The sequence below is a fragment of the Spea bombifrons genome, chromosome 7 (genome assembly GCF_027358695.1).
Source record: "Spea bombifrons isolate aSpeBom1 chromosome 7, aSpeBom1.2.pri, whole genome shotgun sequence".
Taxonomy (NCBI): domain Eukaryota; kingdom Metazoa; phylum Chordata; class Amphibia; order Anura; family Pelobatidae; genus Spea; species Spea bombifrons.
The window spans coordinates 33,660,663-33,688,590 of NC_071093.1; the positions used below are offsets into that span (position 1 = coordinate 33,660,663).

The 27,928-nt window shown below is 40.4% G+C and overlaps 1 protein-coding gene across 14 annotated transcripts in view; it reads left to right on the forward strand.

Moving 5' to 3' along the window:
- The first annotated feature begins 5,890 nt into the window (after positions 1-5,890).
- Positions 5,891-27,928, forward strand: part of IKZF2 (IKAROS family zinc finger 2) — a 33,987-nt gene continuing 11,949 nt past the window's right edge. For 4 of the 14 annotated variants that reach the window (XM_053470976.1, XM_053470982.1, XM_053470980.1 and 1 more), the window contains exons 1-4: positions 5,891-6,248; positions 9,920-10,104; positions 10,189-10,237; positions 12,795-12,902. In XM_053470976.1, the coding sequence (XP_053326951.1) occupies positions 9,952-10,104; positions 10,189-10,237; positions 12,795-12,902 (310 nt within the window). In that variant the 5' untranslated portion in view covers positions 5,891-6,248; positions 9,920-9,951. Of the gene's footprint in view, positions 6,249-7,016; positions 7,392-9,431; positions 9,543-9,919; positions 10,105-10,188; positions 10,238-12,794; positions 12,903-27,928 lie in introns of those variants that run through there. The other 10 variants (XM_053470979.1, XM_053470984.1, XM_053470981.1 and 7 more) reach the window with 7 other exon arrangements.

Sequence of the window (27,928 nt, forward strand, 5' to 3'; positions counted from 1 at the left end):
CCCCTTTGCAGCTATAACAGCTTCCACTCTTCTGGGAAGGCTTTCCATAAAATTTTGCAGTGTTTCTGTGGGAATTTTTGCCTGTTCATCCAGTAGAGCATTTGTGAGGTCAGACACTGATGTTGGACGAGAAGGCCTGATTTGCAATCTCCGTTCCAGTTTATCCCAAAGGTGTTCCATGGGCTTAAGGTCAGGGCTCTGTGCTGCTGGTCAAGTTTTTCCACACCAAACTCATCCAACCATGTCTTATGGACCTCACTTTGTGCGCTGGAGCACAGTCATGCTGGAATAGAAAAGGGCCCTTCCCTAAACTGTTTGTACAAAGTTGGAAGCATAGCATTGCCCAAAATGTCTTGGTATGCTGAAGGGGACACACCAGGACATCTTGAACAAAGCTATGCTTCCATAGTACTGAGTTGTTAATGACAATAGAGGAAAGATACTTGGGAGTAAGGTAGGCAGTGGTAACAAAGCAGTGGTAAAACAGGGTATTGAGTTATATAGCTAGAGGCATAAGAAACACGAAGAAAGAAGTAGTTATAGCACTGTACAGGAATTCACCTAGAGTATTGTGTGTAGTTCTGGAAACCACATCTCCAGAAGGATATAGATATTCTGGAAAGAGTTCAGAGGGTGAATGGTTTGCTGGAAACAAAATACACTTAAGTATTTTGACAAGTATATTTTCACACGAAGGGTAAAGAGGGATGGGGGATATGATAGAAACATTTAAAAACATAAAGGGATTCTACAAAGTGCAAAAGGAACATTTATTTCAAGGGGGAAGGAAATGATAGGATCATAGTCCAAAACTATTATTTATTGATTTATAGACTGCCATCACAATCCTCAGAGCTGCACAACAAGGAGGGTAAGAAAATGTAATGCAAGGAAGTTTTACTTCACTGACAAGGGGGTAGATAGGTGGAAGAGCTTTCTAGTAGAAGTGGTAGATACCAATACAGTGAAGAACTTTAGAAATCTACAGGCTAGGCATGAGACTATCCTGAATCTAAGACAAGACCAAGGGCAAAGTAAGGTTTATGGTTTTTACAGCAAGAAAAATGAAAGACTGGATGGACTGACTCTGTCTGATGCTAATTCTATGTTTCTGTGTTTAATGAAAGTGTATTACAATACATACCACTGTTAAGGAAATGGAAGGGTACAAAATGTCAAGCAGAATAACTGATAACCAAATGATGAACAGACACAAAAATGGAGCAAAGGATTCAGAAGAGAAAATGTGTTAGGGCTAAATGAGGTACCACCTGGTGAACCGGATGCCCGAGGCATGATTCCACTTGGTAGCAATTATATGTTTCCATCAGCTTGTGTGAAACCAGTCAGTCCTCCTGTTTATATATACTGTATATCTATGTTTATTTTACTGTTTACCCTCAAAATAGCATACAAAACAGGTTTAAGATTAACTCACAGAGGAGAGACAGTTGCTTAATAGCATTTCCTATGGTGCATCACCATTACGGACCTTGAGTTTTAGCTCTCCTGTGCCATTACAGAGGACAAATCTTGTGACAAGGACAGTCCAGAACTGGAAAGGAAGCAAATTTCCCCTGAACAAGGGAAACCAAACACCCCCCCCCCCCAAATCTAAAGACATCTACAAAATGATGTTGGCAAGAATATTTATTGCACCAATTTGTAAACTGTATGTCAACTGTAAACAACAAGAAATCTGAAAAAAAATAAATTAATAACTTATAAGTAAAATAAACACGTATAAATAACATTTACTGAACATATAATAGTGCTTTCTTCAATAACCCTCCAAAAAAAACAGCGTCCACATTGCCCACATAGAACCTGATCAGCACCCAAATTACACACACATAGGACGTGCCATCTTTGCCCCCAAACAGCCCAGCATGAGTCAGCATTGTTCCCAAATAGCTGAGTGTACGCCATCTTTGTCCCATAAACACGCTACCTGTGCTATCTTTGTCCCATAAACACCCTGCCTGTGCCATTTTTGTCCCATAAACACCCTGCTTATACCATCTTTGCCTTTTTGACAAATCAACTATACACCTATGATTAACACAAACACTTTTACAGTCACTCACTAATTCACTTTCATTCACACAATCATTTATTCTCACACAAATTATTTACACATATTCATTGATGCATTCTCACAAATTCATTAATTCTCTCACTCATTCACACAATTCATCCACACATTAATCCATTCATTTTCGCTCTCTCATTCTGACTCTTTATTTCAATATTCTTGCTACCCTCCTTTCTCCCTATCTACCCATTCTCACCCCCTTCTGCCTATCTACCCCTTCTCACTCCCTTCTCCCTATCTACCCCATCCCCCCCTCACTCCCTTCTCCCTATCTACCCCCTCCTAACTATCTACCCTCTCCCCCCTTTGAAGTTCACTTACCTTTCAGGAGTCCTGCGGTGGGGGTGCAAGGCCTCTGTCTCCCAGCTCTGGCACTGTATGGAACAGCATAGAGTGATGGGAGTTATGATGTACTTTAGAGCATAATTATATAATGAAAAAGACATTGGAAATGGTACAGCATAACACCCATCACTCTCACACACTTACCAATCCACACTTACCATTCCACAGATTCCACACATACCAATCCACACATACCAATCCACAGATTCCACACATACCAATCCACACATACCAATCCACAGATTCCACACATACCAATCCGCACATACCATTCCACAGATTCCACACATACCAATCCACACATACCAATCCACAGATTCCACACATACCAATCCACACATACCAAATCCACAGATTCCACACATACCAATCCACTCTCACTGAATGCTTTCCCACCTTTCCTCTTTTCTTCTTACAGCAGTCAGCTCCTTTTCTTCCTCTTCGCTCCTCTTCTACTGGTTGAGACAGAAAACTTAAAATGGAAAATTTCTTTATCATGGTTTAGTATCATTGAAAATGTCCTAGTTTTGGTCCTTGTGTGACTTCTCAACAACCTATCTGCATGGACCCCACCGTCTCCCCCAACCAAAAGGAAGTGGTTTCATTTAAAATGACACAAGGATAGTCAAATTACCAACTTATCATTCATCTGTCTGTTTTGTTACTTTCACATACAACACTCAAACCCCATAACAGTCATTGCTTAAAGGACATGTTTACCTTAAAAACAGATTAGAAATATCCGAGAGAGCTCATTAATCAGGGCTTCGGTTTGCACACATTGGTCGTTTGAAATCTCTTTCCTTGGAACGTGTATTCTCAAGTATTAGCTTTCTAAGAAGATGTAGATGTGAAATGGCTCATGGTTTCTTTTTCCCAGGGAGATTGATTTTTATCATTATGCCTTTTTAAGATGATACATCATTTATAGAACGATACATACACAGGCTATTTATTCCGAGAGCTAGGTGGAATATCGTTCATGGGCCACAACCTCGCTCTTTGCATGACCTCATAGTCTTACTTTATGCAGAGAGCACCCTTGGGCAGACGAGCTACATATCTAGGCTGCCATTTTTGTTAGGGGCGCTAATGAAGTTATAGCAGAGGGCCTTAATTATGAGGCCTATGTTCTACAAATAAACTAGGTCAACTGAATGTGGGTTGGAAGTCAAAGCAAGTTTAGAGCGGCAAACCCTGCACAAGTTGGGAAAAACGTCTGACTGGTGTAATTCACTACTGACCAAGTCACATTCCACCTCACACCAACGTATACTTGACTTGCACCAACTCGACTGTGGCAATTAAATTAATGTGAGCTGGAAATCTTCAGGAACTTGGGAACTTAGGCTGTAAATTAATGGTGTCCCTAAGTGTGCCGATAAGTTCCCAGCTAGGGACCATAGAGCCCACTTTTGGTAACTCGCACTCCAATCGTGTAATCAGCGGGGTAAGGATAAAGGGACATAGAGCTCATCTATGATGGGTCAATGTGGGGGATTTCTCCTGTAAAATGAGCTAAGTTTGCCATCTATAATGCATAGTTAAATATCTGAAAATGTCTCAATTCTTCAGTTAACCCTTTCAGCCCCCTTAGAAGCCCATTAGGAAGTACAGAAATGTCCTGATTTTTTTGCAGGGGGCGATCAGGCTATTGATGCTGGCTTCCTGACCACTGATTGTGTGTGGCGAGTGCCGATACACCGTCATTCAAGGAATGCCCGATCACGAGATTGGGCATTCCCTTCTGGTAGGTGTCAATGCTGACACTCACTGGGAGTTCACTTGAGGGCAGGAAAGCCTCTGCAGGGTGCTCTCTCATTGTTCGACCCTGCTGGCTGATCGCATTTATTGCAATCAGCAATGCAGGGCTATGGAGCCCTGCTTGCTGATCACAGTGCTGATCAGGAGGAGGAGGGGGAGCCCTGAAGGGGTTAAACATAATGACATTGCTGAAATGAAATGCTGTATCTCTGGAGCTCGCCAAGCGCACTTGTAAGTATATGCTATCATTTTGTGTCGTGAATACGATAGCTTCCTTGAAAGGTTTCTCAGTGCGTAAACCGGCAGTGTGTTCGTGTTCGGCCCCTATGCAAGGACATATGGATCCTGCGCATGCACGGTCTGGGACTTGCTCATTGTACAGCACTTTAGAATATAATGGAGTTATAAAAATCAATATATAATAAACAATGTGTAAGTGTCCGTACATTTAGGGGGGGTTCTAGTTTTTTAGGGGTCCTAACAAAAAAAGCAAAAAATAGGGGACCCCTCTCTCAGATACAGGGCATGAGAACAGGTATTAGACATTTAGGAACACAATATGTATGGATATTCTAAACATCCCCTATTCCACGTCCTCAAAGGGGGCACGAGTTAATGAATGAATGAAAGGTTATAATGTGAAAAGTCAACACAATTTTGGTAAAGATGATACCTTTATTGGCTGACGTATAATGATTGCAAGCTTTGGAGACTATCTAGGGCTCTTCTTTGGGCATATTATGATGCGCATGCATAGGTATGGTACTTATATGTGTACACGGTCTGTATTGTATTCTATTTTATTAATGCAAAAAAATGGTTATTTGGGGGTCCAAACCTGTGGGTGATAGTGACACCTCCTGAGATGCAAATCTCTATTTAGCGACACATGCCCAGCTCCAAATTGCAGATATGGTTTGTATCTACTCAATCAAGCAAGAGGTTCTGCATCAGCTGACACGGCTTATAGATACAGAGTCTGGGGTTTGGGCAGTAATATTTTTTATAATTATAATCCAGTTTTTAAAAGCCACCTGCTTGAAGGATTTTTTAATATATATATTTAACCCTTTGGATGCACAACCCATGAACTACTGATCCCTGCTGGTGTTAGGCATTCCTGGGAACTTTGTAAATGAGCCAACCCTGAGAATCCGGAAATATTAACCCTGAAATAGCCTCTCGAGAAGATTCTATGTAGTGACTCACTCAATGGCTCGTGGAAACTTCTGACCTGTCATTATTGAAAGATACACTTGAGTCACCTGTATTCGAGCAGGGATATCATGACATACTAGGAGTCTTATATATGATCACAGCAGTGAGGAATAGTTCTAGACTGTGTGACCCTGAGAATCTGCCCCTCACCCTGAAATGGGGGCAAAAGCCCTGAGTGCCCCCAGGTACGGTGTAAGCATTTAACCTTTTCGGCACCGAAAACAGTGCCCCCTTTCCCTAGCACGGACCCCTTAAAGGTGTTCATGGACACCCGGCAGGTGTCTTTTGTTCGCTTTCCACAATAAGAAAAAAGCAGCCTCTAGAACCCAAGGGCCGGATAACTTTATCTCCCTGAGCGAATACCGAGACGTGCCGGTTACAGCAGGGCACAAACTTAACGAATACACAGCCCACCCCGGAACGGAGGAGGGGGCTGCCCGTGATGCTGTGTGGGAGCTGGGCAGCAGATCCTGGGGATACTGTGTCCTGGATCCACCCCTGGCTGCTGAGATCACTGGAGACATTGAAAGCAGCGGATCAAGTGCACTGTCCTGTAATCGATTGCCGAGCGCCGGGAGCTGCGAGCCTTTATTTATTGGCCGTGTGTCTGGGGAAGGCAGACTGGCTGCTTGATCCGTTTCTCTGGGTTTGACCAGCTGTCCCGGGCTAACCCCTGCTTGGCTCTGCTGAAGATGGAGGAAGTATTGGAGGAAGAGGATTACCCTTAGCTACAGCACAACTGCTTTAGTTTCCATAGCCAGCTGCAGTGCACAAGGCGGGCAGGGGCAGCCACACAAAGGGATGGGAGAAGTGTGGCACCGCTGAGGTAAAGGCAGCCTTGCGTGGGTTACCGTGGGTGACAAACTTGTTATTTGGCATCCCGGTGTCGGGGACTTGTTGCTGTCGGGATGAGGGTGGGGAGGTGAGTGGGAGGTGTGGGGAGGGGGCTGTCATCCTCCCTGACAGGGAGACATGTGTGGGGAGGACAATGAAGCCGTGTGTGTGTGAGACAGGGCTAGTGGCAGCTCTGCAGGGGCATGTGACAAGTGGGGCTTCCTCTGGTGCTGTGGGGTGACTGTGCCAGGCTACCAACGGCCTGATACTGTTTGGGCAAGCGGCAGAAAAATATCGCGACATGCGTCAGGGGATATAGTGCGGGGGCAGTTGTGTGGCGTTAGTGGCCAGCAGAACCGGTTGCCCGGGAGTCATTGCTTAGGAGTCTGGGATTCAGGAAGTCAGGTAATCGTATTATATGATGATGGCACAAAAGGAATCAATGAGCCGAGCTGGTGTCAGGTGCACTGTGCCTGGCATGCTTAGGGTTAATGGTACGCTCCAGTACCTGTTAGATGACATCACTGGCCCTATATACCAGTCTGTCACCCGAGCCCTTAATATGGGGTAACAGATACCCCCCACCCCCCCCCGCCCCATCTGCACTCAGTAGAGTTTAGGAAACTTCTACCTGTGTGAAGTTCACTTTTGGGGCGCTGCCCCCAGTTACTCAGCAGCCAGATTTTGCCCCCCTACTTTTCTTTTTCTTCTACCTGTCTCCCTCCTTTTGCTTTTCATCTCACCCCTTCCTCCTCCTCCCCCTTTCTTTTTTTTTTTCGCCTTCTCCTGGTTTCTTTCTCAGCTGCTTCAGAAATAACCGGTGGATCCAGTTTTCTTTCTTGTTAATCTCCTTTGCTGGAGCGATGACCTCCCTCTTGCTTTCCTGAAAGTACGTGACATTCCTAACTTTCCCCGGCAGTGTTCCCCCGGCTCTGTCTGTGCCGTGTCACACCTTGCCGGCCGCTCTCCTGCTTTGCTCCCATCACCCCGTCCCGGGGACCGCTCTGAGAACCCGCGCCCTCCACTCACCCTGGGACTTCCCTTCACATTCACGCTCTACTCATCCCTGGAGTGTCCTGCACCACCTCACCATCATTGTGCCATCAGATGTCAATGGGACACCTTCACACCTGAGGTAGCTGCACGTGCACCGCGTTGTCCTCATTGATCTATATATATATTATTATGTATATCCCTACGCAGACTTATTTTCTTTATATATATATATATATATATATATATATATATGTGTGTGTGTGTGTTGGCTGTGTTAATATAACACATATGTTGTACTCTTACTGTTTAGAAACATTGTATTGGCAAAGTTTGGGGACACAGTGCCACCTGTCATCGTGCCGTGTCACAGCTTTTTTTGGCTGGTTGCTCAGCCTTAAGGCTCACGAAGACAGCTCTCGTTAACCGTTTGTGGTCGTCTCTCTTTGGGGGCAGTTGGATAAACCAGCCCCGCTGGTCACTGCTGCCATGACCCTACCCACTTCTTATCGGTTACCCTTCTTCAGTTGAAGTAGGTGCCTGATGCTATCAGCGAACTTTCTTAAGTGTCTCTTTGACAGACATGTCACGATAAACCCAACCGTGAAAACTTGTCGAGCGCGGCACGTTTTCTAGGCTGATAGATAGAAAGCTGGTCTGTAGCATGTCGAAACCGACGTGATCGCTGCTCGCCAAGGCAACTTGATCTGTCTGGAAAAAGGAAAAACGAGAACACGGGAGCAATAACATACTTATTTAATACATTCACCGGCAAGAATCGTAAGCCCTTTTTCTTTTCTTTTTTTTTCTATCTCTCTTAATACTTTTTTTGGGAAGCGATTTGGAGACGAGACTCGAAGCAGCTTACTTTCCAGTAAGTAATGTAGAAATTCCAGGAGAGAGAGCTAAATATACTTGGTGGATCAATACAGAAATGGCTGGTTGTGAATAATTTAACTGGCAGCGCAGGAACGCTTTTGGAAGCTAAAAGCAAACGAGGAAGAGGTGGCAAAAAAAAAAAAAAAAAAAGTCAAATAATTTTCTTTGTCGTTTCGGTTTTGTTCCATTTTTGTCTTAATTTCTCCGCTTCTTGGTAAGCACATGACATTTCGTCCGGCAGGTTTATTTGACAAGAGCAATCCCGTATCACTTAATTACATGTCTGCCCTCTGGTCCCTGTAGGTAAAGGCTCCCAGTCTAGGGTTTTATGTAGAGAAACTGTTATTTTCTGTATATTTGATCTTAAAATTTGAGATTTTTGTTGTTTTTATTTTTTTTTATTTTACACGTAATTGATCCGTTTTAATGTACCGCTTCCAAAATTCAGCACGGATCCTAATAGTCAAAGTGGCCTTTTAAATTCTGTATTATTTTGCGCCTGCGTAGCCGTCTTGAAGATGTATATCTTTGTTTTATCGTTATTAATCGTGTTGGTAGGTTGGGGAGAGATACAGGGAAATCTCTGATGCTTCCAAGTAAAGACGTGTTCCTTAGAATTGATTATGACATCTTACGTCACTTTGGCTTTTAGAGGGTTAATAGATTAATAAGCCTCCTATTGAATGTACTATGCATTGTATAGATGGTCATTGACTGATCACACATCCATTCCTGGACAAAGCCTGTGTTAGGAAGGATACCAAATAACCTGTTCATTATTTAATGCTATTTATCAACTTCATTCATTGTTGAGATGACTTTGTTGATTCTTTTTTTTTTTGACGCTGTTGCGTTTTAAGAAGACAGATTAGACGTCTCATCATATAATTAAAATCAAACAACTGCAGGTTTAATTAACCCAAACCCTCTCGGGATTTATTCGAATGGAGTTTCCATGTTATTCAGCCAGGGCCAAGCTGCCTGCGGATTCTGAGAGCTGGCGAGGGCCACGTCTATGACGTAAGGAAAGATTTACCTCTGCGTGCCAAGAGAAGTTGTTATTTAAGTGAATTCACAATACTTTTGGCCCAGTTTTGTAATCAGATTCAGAATTTCAGATTTTGCTGATAAGCTAACAGCAGAAAAAGGCAAATGTATTTTTAATTTGATTCTTTTTTTAGGATAGTAATGTGGTGGGTTTTTTTTTTGTTTTTTTTTTAGTATGTGCCAGCGAATATTATCAGTGAAAGGAAAAAAAAAAAAGTTAAGAAAGTGATGTCATAACCCCTTTGGTGACTAAATATCCTATGGTAAAGAGTGTTGCCTGTTTCTTCTGTTGCCAAAGGGGTTAAGTCACATTGACACAGGAAGACGTAAGGTTGTGACAAGCAGTCGGCTGTCAGTGGGATTATAGGTAGATACATGTGCTTTCTCTGGCTTTTATTCTACAAGTATCGGTGAATTTTATTACATTTTTTTTTTTTATTTTAAAGATTATTTTACTACTTTTCTTCAATTCTTACATTTAGTTTTAGTCCTCTCTGCTCGGGTCCGCCAGGAGAGAGAGAACTTCCAGCGCTTTCACTTTAATGCGTACAATGAGAAAATTCAAAGAGCAATCTACATCATTTTTATATGTTTTTGCAAAGACAGAAGGCCGTTTTTCACGTCAAAGTGAACTTTTTTTATTTTATCTTTTTAGAAGTATTAAAGCAATGTTGTTAATTTTTATCTTCGCTATTATCTTGATATACAGCACACTTGTAAGACCGTGTACTCTTTAAATTTCAGTTTCTGCCTTAATATTACACGGTATTCATTTGATGGAGATGAGCAAAAGCAGTCCTTGTGAAAGGGACCGTCAGTTTTCAAAAAGATTTATACAGACAGACGCCCCTGGAGTTCATCATCTAAAGGGATGGATCTCTGCGGGCGGCACAGGGACATGTACAGAACAGACCAAGAAACCCAAAAATGTAAATAGCGTGTTACTCATTTCCAACGTTTTCTCCTTCGTGGGAATGTTTGGGTTTTTGAAGATGTCCCGTTTTATATTTCAGCGCTGCGCTTTGACTATGGAAACAGAGAGGCCCGATGGATACGTAACCGGTAAGGGTTAATGTTGATGTTTGTTTTGTCTTGTTATTATTTGTAATTGAAACATATTGGTGTTACTATACAGTTCGATACTTTTTATATAGTATGTCTACTAACCAAGGCAAGGTCGCCCAATGTTCCATTTATAACGGCGAGTTTATGGGGAAAGAACAGTAAAGTTCACAAAGAAAGTTTACTTCCTCCTTCAAAATGTATAATTTGTATTTTGTTTTTCAGCGTTGTAAGATCTTTTATTAGAGATGAGGTGATATGAGAGCATAAAGGGATCCCAAAAATTACAAGAGGGAGAAATGTTAGGGTAAGGGCTCGTTGTCAGATGTAACATTGAGAGGGTGGTAGATAAGTGGAACAGCCTTCCAGTGGATGAAATTAAACATGTGGCTGTCCTGAATATAAGTGCTAAATAAGGTTTGAAGAACAGGAAAACCGGGCAGACTGGATGGGGCCAAATTGCTCTTCATCTGCCGTCATAGAAACATAAAATTTGAAATAAAATTATAAAATGAAGGTTTACACCTGTTACCGGTAGATGCATCCAATGATATAAAATATTGTATACACCCCGTATACCTAACTGCTACTGATAGCTTTAAATAAATGTGTTTTGTGTTATTTGGAATATTTTAGATCTAAGGGCGTTATGAGCCGTTTGTGAGGCTGTCTTTGTACTGCGCCACTTCTATGTTGTCCCCTTTATTTTTACATTTTATTCCGTTGGATATTCTGACGGTGAATCATACTTAGGAATTTACCCGTGGGGATCCTCGCTTGCTAAACTTCACATTTAACAACTTACATGTGAACGGGCGTCTTGTTTATCCTTCTTTCTTCTCATTGTTTTGTTACAACTAACTTTGTTTAGTGCACCGTGGAAAGGACTAATTACTTTCTGACGTAACATTAAAAAAAACAAAAACATCTATTTGAATGGTTAAGAATAATTTCATTATTTTTGCTTTTTAAAATATCACATTGGAGTAACGCTTTATCAAGAACACAATTCCCTGCGGCTAACCCCCCCCAGCTGGTGTTTTGGTAATTTATGGTTATTAGGGTAGTTCTCCAATTGATGCTTGTGTAATAATAATATAATATGCAGTAAATATATGATGAAAGCCTAAGACAAAGGGGTAGTCCATTCTATTTACATTTTGCATTTAATGGGGTCATACGTTATGGACTATAAACCAAATGCACTTGGCTTACATACTAATAATAACTAATAACATAATTATAGAAGGATAGCCGAAGAGGATGATCATCGGCTGCCGTCTACTAGCTTCTTAAAGTAACCGAAGCTATAGAAGCTTTCAGAATGCCTTCAAGAGCGTTGGGCCGGCTACTATTGACGTAAATGCCAGGATATTTCTGTGTTTTAGTGAAAGGACCTTTCGCTTGCATTCCCATTTAATCCTTTTTCTTTAAGACCTGCCATATTTTCTTAGTTAATAACTCTTGTGTATCTACCACAAACGACTGTAATAGATGTACGCTTGGCGAGGAAAGATATCGGAGGCGTTGTTTTTTATGTAGAGGGAGCCTGTTCCTTTAAATGGCCTCCTTGGATAACCATTCTTCGCTCGGAGAACTCGTAAAAATCCCTACGCAAAGGAATCCCCTTCTAGCTGGGAATCGCAGGAAGAAACATGTTAAGACCATGGGAGAAACGTCTTAAAAGGAGAGGGATCCAGTTACAGAAATGATATTCCTAACCAGGGGTTTTTGGAAGTGATAGATGGACAGGCGACTATTAGAGTGATGACGTTATCTTTTAATTACATTTTAACTTAAAAAAAGAAAAAATCCCCTATGAAGGAAGGTTTGTTTTAATATAGTAAACGAGGTAAGCGTTTGTTCCAACATAACACCTTCTCGTACAATTAATACATTGTATTTAAATGCCTTTGGTTTCTCCGGGTAAGGACTGGAGTTTCTATAACAACCAGTTCGTTTTCTTTTGTTTCCCAGACGAAATCAAATTGATCACTCGGTGTCCTTAGCATCCTTTTGCACGGAGTGAAGCATTTCTTCTCTCTGATGGAGAGCTTAACTTGGGTCAGTGGTCAGGGCTTATAACACCGAATGATAGTCTTAAAGTCCTTGCAGGGAATATATCCTGTAATAGTCTATGGCTGTACCCCTCGCTCGGCTCTTTTTATAAAAGCCGATCGGTTGCCAAATTATAACTTTTAAAATGAAAAAAAAAAAAAAAACACATTCATATACGATTGTGACAAATGGACGGATACAGCTCTTTATATATATATATCTCTAGGTTGCCCCCTGGAAATCTGGCGAGGATGGTTTGATCAGACATTCTTGTGTTTGTCATTGAATGAACTCTTATAATCGGTAATCCAGCTGCTCCAGCAGTCGTGGGGTTAACTACTCTATTCTTTTTCTTAAATACCCGGTGCCTTTTCCTCATGCGCTGACGTTGAAAAGCTCCGGGAGGCACACGCCTGGCCTCTTCAGTTCTGCATTCCTGGCGTTTGTTAGTCTTCTTGCCCACAGGCACGAGAAACCTAATTGCTCTGTTTCTTGCAAGCAGGTGATAATCCGCTTGTGGCCGAGAGGGAACACTCCAACATGGCCATAGACCTGACCTCCTGCACCCCCAATGGCCAGCATTCCTCCCCTACGCACATGGCAAGCAGTAAGTCTCATTAATGATTTCTTTTTCTCTGCCAATGTCTACGCAGTCATCAGCTCTATCTTTTAATGTACGTGGAAACCAAACATCTTTAAATCGCGTAGAGATGATGAAATAAGTAGAATTTATTTAACAAAAATGATACTTGTAACGTTTCTACTTGCTCGTTTTTTTTGTTTTTTTTTTAAAAGCAGAATGCGCACAAATTAGAATCGATTAAAAAATGTGTTTAAATGCATCGTTCGTATAACAAGGTCAGTTCAGAGATATTTTGAAAGCCCCGTTCAAACAATTTCATTGGGCTTGTGTCCGTGGTACGGATCTTGGGCACCATTGCATATGTTAGAATTTAATTTAATAAGTTAGTATGGATCATGGTTTTAAGTGTAATTTTATCAACCAATACCTGACTGTTGTTATAATATTACCAATGCTAATTATCAAAGTGACCGTTAAACATGTTTTCTGAGTTTATAACACAAAAACCCAAACGCGTGGATATATAGATCACCACTAGAACTGGTGGGATATAACCAGGGTTTAGAGCAGGCCAAGTATGTGTGTAATAAGGGATTTATCCCAGGAGTTAATGTCTTACCTGGCTTGTGTGCGAGGAACGCACCGTATCATTATTCACCTGCATAAAGGCCAAATCCATGTTTTTTACAGTAAAGTAAACTTTTCTGTTCGCGGAGGGTAAAGCATGAAGCACTTGATTGAGTTTAATTTATAACAGAGCTTGCGTTATATAGCGGTAAACTGCCATGCAGCGCTGAACACAGGGCATCGGCAGCTGCATAAGCAGGTACAGTGATCAATAATACAAAGAGTATACCTGAAATGGTAAATAACACAGAATATATCACGGCAGATACCTGTGTATGGGGGAGGGGGTGATGGAAACGGGTATGGCATATGAGAAAAGTCCAAGTGCTGCGTAAAGCAGGTGAGTGGGGTCTGGGGATTAATTGGCCTCCTCAAGACCCATGAAGTAGTGTCTGAGCAAGCCGAGTGTGAGCGAGCGACGATCTCAGACAATGATCAGGCACATAAAAAATCCTGTTGATTTCAGCATTGCATTTATTTACAGTGATGTTTTGTGTCTTTGTGTCGCTGTTTTTACTATTGTTTTATTAATTTGCCAATATTTTATTTTTTAATTTTTTGGACATCATTTCTGCCTCTGACACATGCATTTATCTTATCATTTCATTAAATAATCATGGCTACATATTCCGTGTTAAGTGTAATTTAAATATTCATCGCTCCATTTGGTCAAGTAATTATTTCCATGTTCCTAAAATACATAGATTGTGAGCATATTGGGTAATCATTTTTACCGCAGCAAAATCGCTCAATTGATGGAAGCACTTTGCTCGAAAATTACATTTTACATTGTTTTAGGTTTCAGAATTATAATGAAGCCCTGCAGAATGTTAAGAGTAAGATGAGTGATCGGGGAGGAAAATTGGAAGCTTTCTAACTGCTTGCAGACTTACACTTCTAGTGTTTGCTTGTAATAATGGGAATAGTAGTTTTTCAGTAGTCCGTTACTACCCTTATGGTGTCATTTGCACGGGTAAACTTGTGTTTAGCGCTCCATAGGAAGATCACCATCGTTTGCGTGAATCTAAAGAGCCGCTTTTTGCAGGAATATTACTTTAAAGGCATTTTAATGGAATAAGCTCTGGTGTTAATGCAGATAGAATGTGAGATGTAGCTGCGCTTAAACAAACATGTCCAATTATATGTCTGTCTCTAGAGAACTATACACCTTGCCTTCTCTGTTGAAAAAGCGGTGTTGGGTTCTCTGAGGATCATAGCATTAGATAACAGTCAGGCGATTCCGACACCGCAGCGCTGCAAGCTGCCGGCACGTTCGTAGCTTCAAACATCATACTCATAGACCTTCTCCTCCGACAGACTGTTTTATGGAAGGATTTGTTCATTTACGAGACCCGGTATAAACTTTCACTTGGTGTTCAGTATAATGGTAAACATTTTAAAGCGATGTTAGGTTTCTGCAGAGTGTTGAAAGCATGTCCTTGATTTTACCGGCATAATCTCAAATTGAAAACACATTCTATATATTATTATTGTTACTAATAACAATACTGGCTTACTATCTAACAAAAAGGACGGGTACCGTACCGTTCGTGCAGACGTTACACTGACCTCTACACAGAAACTTTCCATAAGTTTCTTGTCGAACCAGAAATCCAGAATGCATTTAACCTGCAATAAATAAAGTTGAATAATTATAATAATAATTATTCAGCATGGTTTTATTTTAAAATAGTATTGTTTAAAGAAGACAAAATAACCTTTTTTATTTTTTATATACCATGTAATACCAACTTTTAAAAGGTAATAACACTCTACAATGAAAACAAAGCAAGGCCTGATGATGTCTGTCGGGCACCCAGTGAAATATTGAACGTACGGTCTGTCGCTTTAAGGTTGATGCCTTTTATACTGGAAGGATTAGCAATATTGACCCATTTTCCTTAGAACAATTCATATTGTTTTCCATGATTAGTACTTCTGTTATCTTATCACCAGGGATACTGATTGATGAACCTTTCAGCCAGAGGTGACCTTGGGCTTTGCGCTTCAGGAGTCTCATGTTCCAAAGTTCACCTATCCAATTATTCCAGAGAAAGATAGTATCTTCCCTGGTTCCAGCTACCTTTTTGTGTCTGTTTATGGTCTCCAGGTCCCTTTCTCTTCCACGCAGACACCGTTCAGTGACAAATCCATACACAATAGCAGATTAGCCTGGATCGCTACAGAACGCTGTAGAAAGAACCCACCTAACAGGATTGTTTCAATGTCAACCAGTGACATAAGTTGAAGAACAAGCTTGTAAGCGATTAAATGGGACAACAGGAGGGGTGTCGTCACGCTGCATATTTTTATATACATGTCCATAAGACAAAGGCAAATAGTGCGTAAAAGGAGTTAGTCCCTACACAAACTAAGGCAAAGGTTTGGACTATATACATGCTAGAGATATTGCCGTGCTGTAGAATGCCAATCAACTGTTAACATGTTCTATTTATTAGGGAACTGAATGCACTTCATGGTGGGCTGTATGTTTTCAGCTGCTGACAGCAATGTCTTACCAGGCAGTTATGTCTCAAGTCGAGTTCTCTTACCACTCCCTGTACGGTTACGGATGACCTACATGCAAAACCAAGCTTCTGTGGAATACCACTTCCATGATGCTCGGTCAGCTTTCTGTGTTATTCAGTGCTAGACAACCTTTAGTACTTGAGAATGCAGCTCCCACAATGCTTCCTATGCCGTTTTCTATGCCTAGCAGCTTGTGGAGGTTTCGCTCGTATTATTTCCTTTGTGCTAGTTAAGTATCATGACAGTAGCCTTTAATGCTAAACTGATGGTAGTCCCACTTTACAGGACACGAGCCAGGACATTCAACAGCTAGGCGATGGGATCAGGATTTGAGACCGTTCTAATAACAGTTAATTTGAACAGTGGAATTTGTGGAGTAAAATCAAAATCTTGTACATTACCATTTTCAAACTTTTTAGTAGAATAAGAATCTTTTTTACACACTTTTTTTTTGTAATACAAAATGATATCTGAAATCAAGTACAACTTAACATTATATTGACTTGACTTAGCCCTGGAGATAATTGATAGAAATTAAGAAGTAGGACAACCCTCCAAACTTAAGTGAGGGTGTCATAGGAGACCATTGCTTGCAAAATGTGTAAATAGATTGATACACAATATGGCATGTCTACATACAGTCTATGTAATTGCTACCCGTTTCTTTGCTAATGGTCTATGCAGAAGAGGGACCCCATGTAACCGTCTGTGGGTAAAGAATAAAAACAAAACAAATCAAGATATGTCATTGTCTGTATTGCTCTCAAGCTTCCTGTAGTCTGTAACTAAAATAAGGTCCATATTAACCATATTTTGTCACTCCCGTTAGCTGCTTATTAAGATAGGTTTGTATATCCTGACTATCACACTGACAAATAGCTTTTAGTGTACATGTATTTAAGGACTTACGTTATCCCTGCTTCAAAGCATCAATAATCTTGCTAAAACCTGTGTCTTAAAACACATTAAAATGACAGACAGCACAGATGGAGTGCTTGCCCAGATAACCCAAGCTGAGGATGCGCACATTGAGATCCAGTCTATGAGGCTGTACTATCTGCGTATATAGATATGTTTATGTATTTAGATATGTATGGCGTGTTCTAGTTGTGATCATCAGTAATATAGTATTAGATGTTTTCTAAGGGAGTATTCATTAACTTTTTCTGAGCTATAGCATGAAGATCACATTGCTATACAGGACGGTTCTGTAAGTTGACTGGTATATTACATTTTGAGCACAGTCATGTCAGGCACATCGTTGAAAGGTCTTGGAAAATGCTCTTGGTGTCTGGTTTTAGGGCAGGAAGGCAGAACAAGTTGATCCAGTTCTAATTTATAGATTCAAACTACAGATATCAAATTTCAGGTTTTTTTTTTCTTTTTCTCTGTAACCCCTCTTGTTCCACAGTCTTTTCTGTTGATGTCATTCATTCTGAAAATGTAATGTCCGTCAGTGGAATACCCCTGAGCCAAGTTCTCTCCCGGGGCCAAGATGCATTGACCATGCAAACTTGTAGGGACATGTTATGTGATACTGGGGTGGATCATTACATTATATTTAAGTTTAGGTTTCACATTAGTCTTAAAATAAAATACACGCCTCTGTAATTTAACGGATTCTTCAGCTCCATGGGATAGCCTTAAACCATTATTTGTTTTGTTGTCTTGGGACTGTTACTGTAATACCAAACTGCCATATTGGTTGACATCTCAACTTTAGAACCTGCTTTTCAGGATTTTAGGGACCAGTACCACCACTGTGTAATGCAAAATGCCTTAGTCTGTCATCTGGTTTGGAATATATATATATATATATATATATATATATATATATATAATTAGCAGACAGCGCTATCATGTATCATCTGCTCTCCCTATCACCGTATTGCTAGTTTCCAGGATATCTAATTGTCGTTGGGTGGGGCAGGTAGGGTTTGGTGGGACAGCAGCCGAAGGGAGAAACCGAGTCTCTCAACAGATGAAAGCTGACTCTTTCTGGGAGTTTGGGAACTACGATTCTTCTGGCTGTCTTAAAACATTTATGTATGTATAATGTGCCTGCAAACCCGGCACTGTATACGTTGTCGGATGTTACCCAGGCAAAGTATAAAACAGTTCTGATTTTTTTAATGCTTAAATAACACCTTGAAATAAGAGAAGAAGCAAGAACAAAGAAACTATTTAATTTAAATTATTTCTCTTAAAATACTGTATCCCACTTTTTTTCACAATACATTTATTTTTATTTCTCCAAAGCTTTAATAATAAACCTTAACTTTCTCAGTACTTTTGCTTGGATAGATTTGGTGATGAGCACCCAAGGTTTCAGGCTACACATCACTTAAGTGTGATCCCTATACCACAAAATATCTTAAGCTCTTTACTGGCACACAGCTAGTGTAGTAATGAATTAAAAAATGTGGATATTAAAAAAAATGACTAAAGTTTCTTGGTCTAATGGTAGTCTGAAGTGGCATACAAGCAGTTGTGATCTGGGAACCCATCATAATGGTCAAAGTGGCATTGAGGTAGCTAAAAAACCTAATGAGCCAGGCATGTAACTCTTTCAGTGTGTTTATATTTGTAACATTGAGTAGCAGGTATGTATTTGCAATCAACTGGCTAATAACTGCTGCTTTACCCATTTACTAGCCCTTTAAATACCTTTTGGGTTTGGAATCATGTATATATTAAATATCGCTAGTATTGTTTTTAGGCTCACTAACTCCCATAGAAAAAAGCAGTGTATGTTGATAGTGTTGTTCTCCATATCTAATAAATAGCTTTAGGGCAAACTAGCCTTAGAATCGCAATCTTCTCACTAGATATTACTTGTGATAGGATCGCAATTTAGAAGGGTTTGGGATAAACACATTCTGCCTGTCATACTTCGCATTGAGTGATTTATTTGACTTTTATATCCTAGACTAGATTCCATAAGCATGCTCAGTCCAGCACTATAATTCAGCATTTTGCTTGTGGCTTTAACCCTTTCAGTGATTGGAAAACCGTGTTAAATTTAACTTTAATGCCATGGCAGGGGTCAAAACATAATGTTTGCACCTGCAAGAAACTATAGGGTTAACTCCTGGAGCTACTGTTTGCACTTTAGCTGAGATCACACAACCCATCCCATCCAAACCCATTCCTTAACAAACCTTTCGCCAGTCCCCTCCGCACCTTCCCAGCTCCTCTGGGTTATTCTGGCCTCTGGCCAAAACCTGTCAAAAGCTTTTTTTTTTTTTTTTTTTTTTTCTTTTCTCTTCTTAATTTCTATTTCTTTCTCTCTCTTTAACAAATTCCCTCCCACTTGCAGTTTCTTCCAACTAAACAGGTTTCTGGTCTATCCACATAATCTTGAAAACAATTCCAAGGTCATATCCGGGTGGATTGAATTGTTTCTGGGTGTTTTCTCTTTTAAGAGAGCATGAAAAAAAATATTAGTGCAAAGTCCAAACCACTGCACTGGTCCTACTAAAAAGTTCTGGTTGGAAGGTATAATAGGCCAGCCCTACTAAAGGGTTCTGGCTGTAAGGTGTAGTAAGCTGGTTCTACTAAAGAGTTCTGGTTGTAGGCTGTAGTAAGATTGCACTACCAAACATTACTAGCTGTAGGATGTAGTAAGCAGGTTCTACTAAAGGGTTCTGGCTGTAACGTGTAGTACGTTTGCCCTACTAAACATTGCTGGCGATAGGGTATAGTTATAGTAAGCTGGTCTTACTAAACATTACTTTCTGTACGCTGTAGTAAGTTGGCCCTACTAAAGGTTTCTTGCCATCAATTTCATGCACTCCTATGTATGCCTTTTATTGATGAAGCAGCGGTGGTCACATGAAATATTTAATCTAACCTAGGGTTGTCACATTGGCCATATTTTCCCAGAGACAAATATTTTTTACAACTCTGAATATCTTAAGTGCGGCCCACTGAATGCATGGGTGGGGGAGTTTACATATAATCATAGGGTTAACAGTCACATATTTAAATGTTTGCAATAACAAAACTGTCAATTATTATTAATCTTTTTTATTTATATACTGATAGCAGAGACAGTCTCAAGCTCAGACCCCAATCACTCATTACCCAGTGACTGTCTTTTCTAGCAGCTTGCAATGTTTACTATGAGTTTAGAAACAGTAAGAAATGTGTAAATCAAATGCTTTTCTCATAATTTATAAGTGTTCTTTGTGAGCCTAATGAATTAAAGCTGATATTGAAGAGTATATATATATATATATATATATATATTGCTACTGGTAGTTGCAGTTGTTTGGTGTTACAATAAGAACACCTTGCTATACAATTACACACACCTACACTACAAATGATTGTATTCTTTGCAAACCACGTCCTGTTCTAGAATGAATAGAATGGCTTTGTCTTAATCGCATAATCACAAAAAGCATAAACAGCGAGCTCAGTGTGTTTAATGGAAGTGGGAATGTCACCAAAAATGTCACATGACCGACATTGATGACAGCCTACAGGTCTGTGGATAAAGTTTATCGGGACAAAATAAAAGTGTATGTTCATGGATACGCTACATCGCTGTACACAACACTATAAATATTTAATGTGTAAAGGGAAGTATTTCCAGGAGAATTCCCCTTCAAATAATGACATGTAGACGTTTCCCAGCCACAGTGGACACAAGCATTCTTTGCCCAATGCTAAATGTTCATAAATGTCTGTTTCCACTGAAGAGGGTCCTCTAGCAGGACAATGGAAACTCCTAATACCCTCAGCCCGACAAAAACAAATGTTCTTTTTCAACTAAGGATTTCTTGTTGGCAAACCCTTCAATCCAGTTGTTTAGAATATGTTATTTAGCTCAATATAGTTGCCCGTCACCAGGCTAAGGATTGCTCTCCTTGATGTGACCCGCTGACTGTCGCCTCTGCCTTTTCTCATCCACAAGCAGCTCTTCCTTGGAGTTTGAAGTGTCCCTGAGGTGCCCGCACCCAGAGGACAGGTTCAGAAAAGTAGCATGTGTGTGTGTGTGATTGTTTACCATGCTGCAGCTGAGCATCCAGACTCGCGCTCCTCCACGAGCTCCACTGTCACCATTACACAGGCAAAAAATATTTTAACCTTTTAAGGCCAAAGCAGCTTGTAACACACGCAGTAACCCTTTGAGATTGTGACATTGATTTGTGTGCCATTGTAGTCTTTAATAGCGCTGACATATTATGTATTCAGTGTTCCCTATAAGGCAGTGGTTCTCAATGCCGAGACCCTTTACAGTTCCTCATGTTGTGGTGACCCCTAACCATAAAATTATGTAATTATATGTTGTGAAATATGTGTTTTCTGATGGTCTTAGGCGACCCCCAAAGGGGTCGCGACCCACAGGTTGAGAACCGCTTCTCTAAGGTGTGATGCCATTAAGTGATGACTCTTTGAAATGGACACCTATTTATTTGGAGTCCTCGTGGTATATGTTTTTCTTTGCATTTTAGCAGCATATTTCACACCTTACAGGGACAATGCCTAAATTTGTTAATTTTTTGGCTGTAAAAGTTGCATCATATCATAGCCCAGCACCATTCCTCAGATAGTACCTGTACTCACAGCAATCGGGTGCTTGAAAACAGTATCCCATATTGTTGTAGAGTTTATGATTACATCCATTAATGGATAAACTATAGCTTTCGAGATCATTCCAAGGAGCTCATTTACTACTCCTATTTTCATTGAGCCGTGTAGGCTTATCCAAAGCATTTGTATAACCCCCAGGAGATTTTAAAGGACATTTTTGATCAACCTACCTGCCTATGTTAGCGCAATTTGATTTGTTTTGGAGATGGTTTGTAAAATTGTTAGGGAGCATACACGATATACACGAGTCAGCTTTATCTTCTGTCCCAAGTTCTCTCTCCTGCCCTACACAGGCTGCATTAAACGAACAACAATAATCCGCTGAAAGAATAGTTATAGATAATGGGGAGGGTTGAATATACTGATCCTGAGATTTCTAATAAATATGTAGGGTTTTTTAGACATTACAATTTATTTAGTGTATGGAACCATAAAATGTAGGATCTGGAAAAAGTAATAGATCCTCTTTAAGCTGAAAGCTCTTGTTTATAATGTCTGTCCTGGAATGTGTACTTTTCTTTTTTTTGACACTCAGCTGAGGGCACCCCACTTCACAAATTAACAGGTATTTTATAATTTATCATCATTTTCAAATATTTGTAACTCGTGCTGCCCAACAAAGCGTTCCATCGAGGGGTTGTCAAATTGTTTAGGTTTGCACATTTGTGATGGATCAGGTAAAGGAGGTGGGGTAGTGGGTTACTTCTGCTGCCGAGAAACCCTATCCTTAGCTTTACAGTGAAGGTGATTCCTGTGTTGAGCAAGGTACAGGTGGGTCAGCCAAGGGGTGAATTCATTAAACGCACCTACTTTCTAAGGAAGCCGACACAGAACCGGTTTCGTGCCTCTGAGCTACTCCTGGTGCTGCCAGAGCATGGCTGGGTGTGTCAGTTTGGGGGATCCTATATTAGATGGCCTATAATCATCTCCATATAATTATTTCCTAGAAGAACATTGTCCTCGTAAGCAAAAATGGGGGTGGTCACATTACTTGATTTATGTAATATTTATGCTTGCGCTGCTGTTACAGTATGAAAACACGTGACAAAATCAGGCAATATGAAAGAGCCATGTCACAGTCAACATTGGACTTATCTCTAGTGCCAGGTTGCTTTTTGTTTAGTTACCTTATTTTGAATTTGCCAGCTGTGTCTGATTTAGACCTTTTTATTGGCATTAAAGGCACACTCCAGCCATCACATGCAGCTTAATGTGTATGATAGCTGTGTGTGGTCCCTTTAAACTTACATGGCATGCCATTTACATGGTGCATGAAGGGATTCTCGAGAACCCCCCCATGTGTATTTGCCCCTATCCCTTTACTTCACACAGTCAATTAGTGGCAAGAATTGTTGAATCACAAAGGAAAAGGGCAGTATTCCACAGTATTCCACAGTGTTCCAGTTTCCTTTCCCTAGAAGGACTTCTGACATTAGCATATGCAGACCTGATTCACAAGTTTGTATATCAACTCTTATTTCTAATTGCTCGTAACTTATTTCATAACTGATGTAAAAATCAGACGAGGTAGTAAGGTGGGTAAAATAAGTCCATTTCAAATTTAAAGTCATGTGGGTTGACTCTGCTACTAAAAGCTCCTTTTTAGAATAATATATTTCTCACTTTCCCTTTATGTTATTGGAATATGTTGAGATTTAATAGCACAGCTTTCACGATCCACCAGCATCTGACCGTTTGTATAACCATGCATACCCAAGTGTCAAGGCTTTTTCAGGACAGCCCCAGTTTCCATCACTTTGTCCTGGGTAGCTGTGGGCAGTACCGGTCATGATCCAGTTGGAGAGATCTGTGCTGTTCAGTAAGGTGTAGAAGAGGACAGGTGGCCACATATTTTGCCCTATCTGGTGCCTTTGACCCCACCCCAACCACCTGTTAGTTATACACCTAGACACAGGTATCCCTATTGGACACCTGAAAGTAAAGGAGAATGTTGGGTATCACCACCATCATGTACTGCTAATAACTCATCTTTCCAATCATATAGTTCTTGTGAGAGATTTCTTTTTGACAGTGGCTCTGTCAGACTTAGATTTCATGAACATCACGCCAATTTAGTTAGAGAAAAGTGTGCAGCGGTTTTACACTGATACGCAGAAATGCAAAGTTAGTTTAAAGAAATATTTATTTGTTGAATGGATTTTAACCAGCAATAACCAGTGATCTAAAGTTAGTGATAGCTTTGTGAGTTAACCTGTGTGATCTTTGATGTTGATGGAATATGAGTTAAAATCCCTTCTAAAAAAAATGGTATTTACAGAGTCATAAACCAATGTAAGTAGTATGTACAATGAGCAAGGAGGTCCACATCTGGACTCACCAGTCCAGCCAGTCTCACCTTTTTGTGCATGCATGTTTTCCCTTGGGAATATCTTGGGGTTGTCCCCTAGTGTCCCTCTTGCACACTAAGTCCATTAGGTTAGACTTCCATGGAGTATGGTTGTGTAGCATCATAATTATCTTAATGTCCATGTTTTACTCTCACACAATTCCTAGCTCTAAACTATCATAAATACTTCTGATCCTTATATATGTATCTGCTGTCACCTCTCTTTAAATCAAGTTTTTTGTTCCCTCTGGGATAATAATTACTAATGAGACCCCAGGGACCCCCTTGACATTACTATTGGGATAAGTTGGGATACCATGCTGGTGTTGTTCCTGCTTATGTCACCTTGGGCGCTCTCCTACCTACAAGTTGTTTTCACAAGTTTAATTTATAGCCTGTCCTACATAGGAATTTGATGTTGCTAGAAAAATGTGTATTTGCTTTGCTTTCTATTTGTCTTCTTTCATGAGTAGTTACCTACAATACTCAATAGCTTCTTTAGAAGGCTCAAATATTTATTTTATTCTTGTTACACCTGGAGGGTAGTGAAAGGTGTAGGAAAATTGATTTTTATCCATATTCTCCCATGTGTACACATGCATCACTACACACTTACACAAACTCATACGCAATAGTACAAACATATTGTGATGGTGATATAGGCTCTTCATATTCTAAGGTTGATCCCAGACAGACTTCAGTGTTCATTTTTATAGCAGCAATTATATCTGCACAATTAGCACCATGGATCAGCTTAACTTGTCAATCCACCAGTGCCTTAATTGTTAATCATAGGCTTCTCATGTGTAAGCGGTACAATGCTCTACAAGAACAAGCATACTGTGATGCAATGAGAATAGTGACTCCCAGAATAATATTATGTTTAAAGTCACCTCCCCTGTGCCATCATAATCCTAACCGTACCTTTGAATGAACTGTGAATTAGTTAATATCACTTAATAAACCTGTATATGTGTATACAGATTGAAGAAAACAGTACATATGCGTAAGATGGCCTGCAAATGTGTATAGAAGTAATTACCTTAACTTACTGTTTTGAAGATATGGTTCTGGCAGTCTTAGAGGCAATGAGGAGAATGGAGGCAAGTTCAGGGCAGAGAAGAAGACTTTTCATCTTATGAAGGTGTTAGGCGCCAGATGGGAGAGGAAGGGTTGGTGCTAATAAAAAGAAAGAGGCGGGTAGTCGATGGACCCAAGCACCATACCGCCACCCTCGGATGGATAAGCTGCCCTATAGGACTTTAATCAGCTGTGATTCCCAGAGAGCTCATAGATGTCCTAGCAGCCCCTGAACTGAATTCACCTTTAAACAAAATATGTAAAAAAAAAACAGCTACAGTCTTATAATCTATGTCTATGACAGATTCTCATTAAAGCCTACTGTGTTTTTTTTCCCCAAATGTACATTTGCTAGCATTATGATTCCAGTGGGAACATATACATTGACAATGTAGATACATATTATCTTCTCAATGACCGTCCACACCAATGATGACAGGCTTGGAAGTGCTACTGACACAGATGCAGGGGAAACAAAAACTGGAGCAAACTTTATTTAGCAAAGGAGTTTGAATGGATATAGCCCTACCTAGGATTCCATAGCAGGGAAAACCTCTGGTGCTCCTGAACAGTTTCCTCCAGATCCACACCTTCTGCCGATAAAACTCTGTCACTGCTTAATCCTTGCCTGTCAATATTTTTATTCTCAAGAAGATTGTATTTTTCTGACTATTAGCCTCTAACCCCTCTGCTTGGAACCCATTTGATTAAATCTATGTTCGTGTCTATACAGTAACGCATGCTAATTGGAATCCGACTCCCAGCTTACAGTCTTGGCAGCCCGGTTCCTAAGTGTTTATTTATTTAAACCTTTAGAGCTCAAGCATTGCTAGATCTGGCCTCAGTGCTCTGCTCTTCACTGTGGTCTTCGGTTCTGTCCATTTCACCTTAATATAAACATACCTTACCTACATTTAAATACTGTATTACCATGGCATGCTTTTTTGGAAGAGAAATAGCTCGCACAAATCCATACATTGCCTACCTCAGATGCAGCCGAATAGCTATATATCATTTGCTTGTTAAAACATGGTAGAGTAGTTGCTTGTATCCAGAATAGACTGGGGAAGTTTAACAACAGTTGGGAAAACACAGTCAAACGTGACTTTAGATATCAGACATTTGGTTATGACCAAAGACCACTTTCCAGACCTTGCACCAGAATTACTTTTTAAGCTGTTAAAGAATGTTAAGCTGTTCCTTTAAAGGTGGCAATAAGTCTCATGGACGCAGGAAGAGACATTTGCTAAGACATTGCTCAAAGAGCAGCAGGAGAGGCAGATAGTAATGAGATGGCTCTGATGTTTCTTATCAGCAGATGAGTGCAAGATGTTGTGAAACAAAAAAATGTAGAAGTGGTCTTAGAAGTAGCAGAAATGTTGCTTCCCTCTCTGATACCAATCAAGAGCAAACACAATAGCAACCGTGATGGCTATATCTACTTAGTAGAAGAAAGCCTGGAAAAACACCTACAAGAATATGCTAAAAGGCAGTGGGCCCAACCATGTAGTCCTTTTAGTTTAACTTTAATGCGTTCTGTTTCTGTGGTCTAAGAAGGATACTCCACCTAATAAACATAGATCATATCTTATCAATATCCAAATGAAATGAGATGTTTCACGCACACTAGATGTTTTGCACCTGGGAAGCACTCCAGTGTTTTACCATCTGGGAATTGTGATTAGTCTGGAATCATGATTTGGTCAGGTATGGCTGTTATGGTTTCACAACACCATTATTTATACCATACAACCCCCGGGTTACTGACAGGTGTGAACTAAATCACTTTGTCCTTATATTGTTTTGTTTGGTTTTTACGTTTGCATAAAGCTAGAGAAGGAATATGACACCTGTCGTCCAACGCATTTGTAAAGTGGTCCCAGGTGGCCCTTCAAAGCCTGCAAGCAAGTTCTCAAAAGCACATCATCCTTGCTAGGACGTTTGTATAAAAATATCATAAAGCTGGATTGTAAATTCTTGCACAGGGTATTTGTACGTTAAATGTTGACTCGTATGTGTACTCCTTAGCCACACGTATTTGAATAATACATCGCTACAGGATATGTTAATGCTTCATAAATAAAGGTTAGGGAAAGTAACAGTAATATAGTGTATACTCATTCTAGACTGCTACAGTACTTATTATTACTTATTAGTACTGCTTATTTACTTTTAATCCATTAATCCATTAATCCATTAAAAGCTATAACTGTTTATAAAGTAGCCAAACTGCTAAAAGCTTTTAAGAGTCACCCATTCCCAGTAGCACCTCAAATCCCCTTCCTTGAGTGTGTTTGGTTAGGACATCCAGCGTAGCTGCCTGGAGTGAATACCGAATACAAGCGGATTATGTATATGAGAGAGGAGATCCCTCTTGCACCAGGTATCCTCAATGGAGACGTGCTGTTCGCCGTCCAATCCCTGCGGGAGAGGATACAGGCGCACAACAAGCACTGACAGCAGGATCTAAAAGTGGAAGGATGGAGATGTGCTCATCGGGAGATCAGGGCTGTGTGAGGTCACACTCTTGCTGGGCTTGCCGAGACTCTACTGCTTTATTCGTGGGCTTTGGCAGACGTACCCTCAAAGAACAGGGTAACCCGTTTGTGTTCAGCTGCTATCTCTTCCAGGAGGAAATCCAGAACAATGAAACCGTGGGGTGACAAGTTAAAAGGTAGATTCTGCCAGCCTTTGCTGCTAACACACTCTGCCGTCAACTCCACTTTTAAATCTTGATCTTTTCTAGAGCTTTTATATAAATCTAGAATTACGGCTTCCCACGCTTGTCACCTGATTTCTGTGTTTTGGTTAGAATGCATGAAATGCTTATAGTTGTAGGGGTTTTCCTCCCAGTAGTTACTGAAAT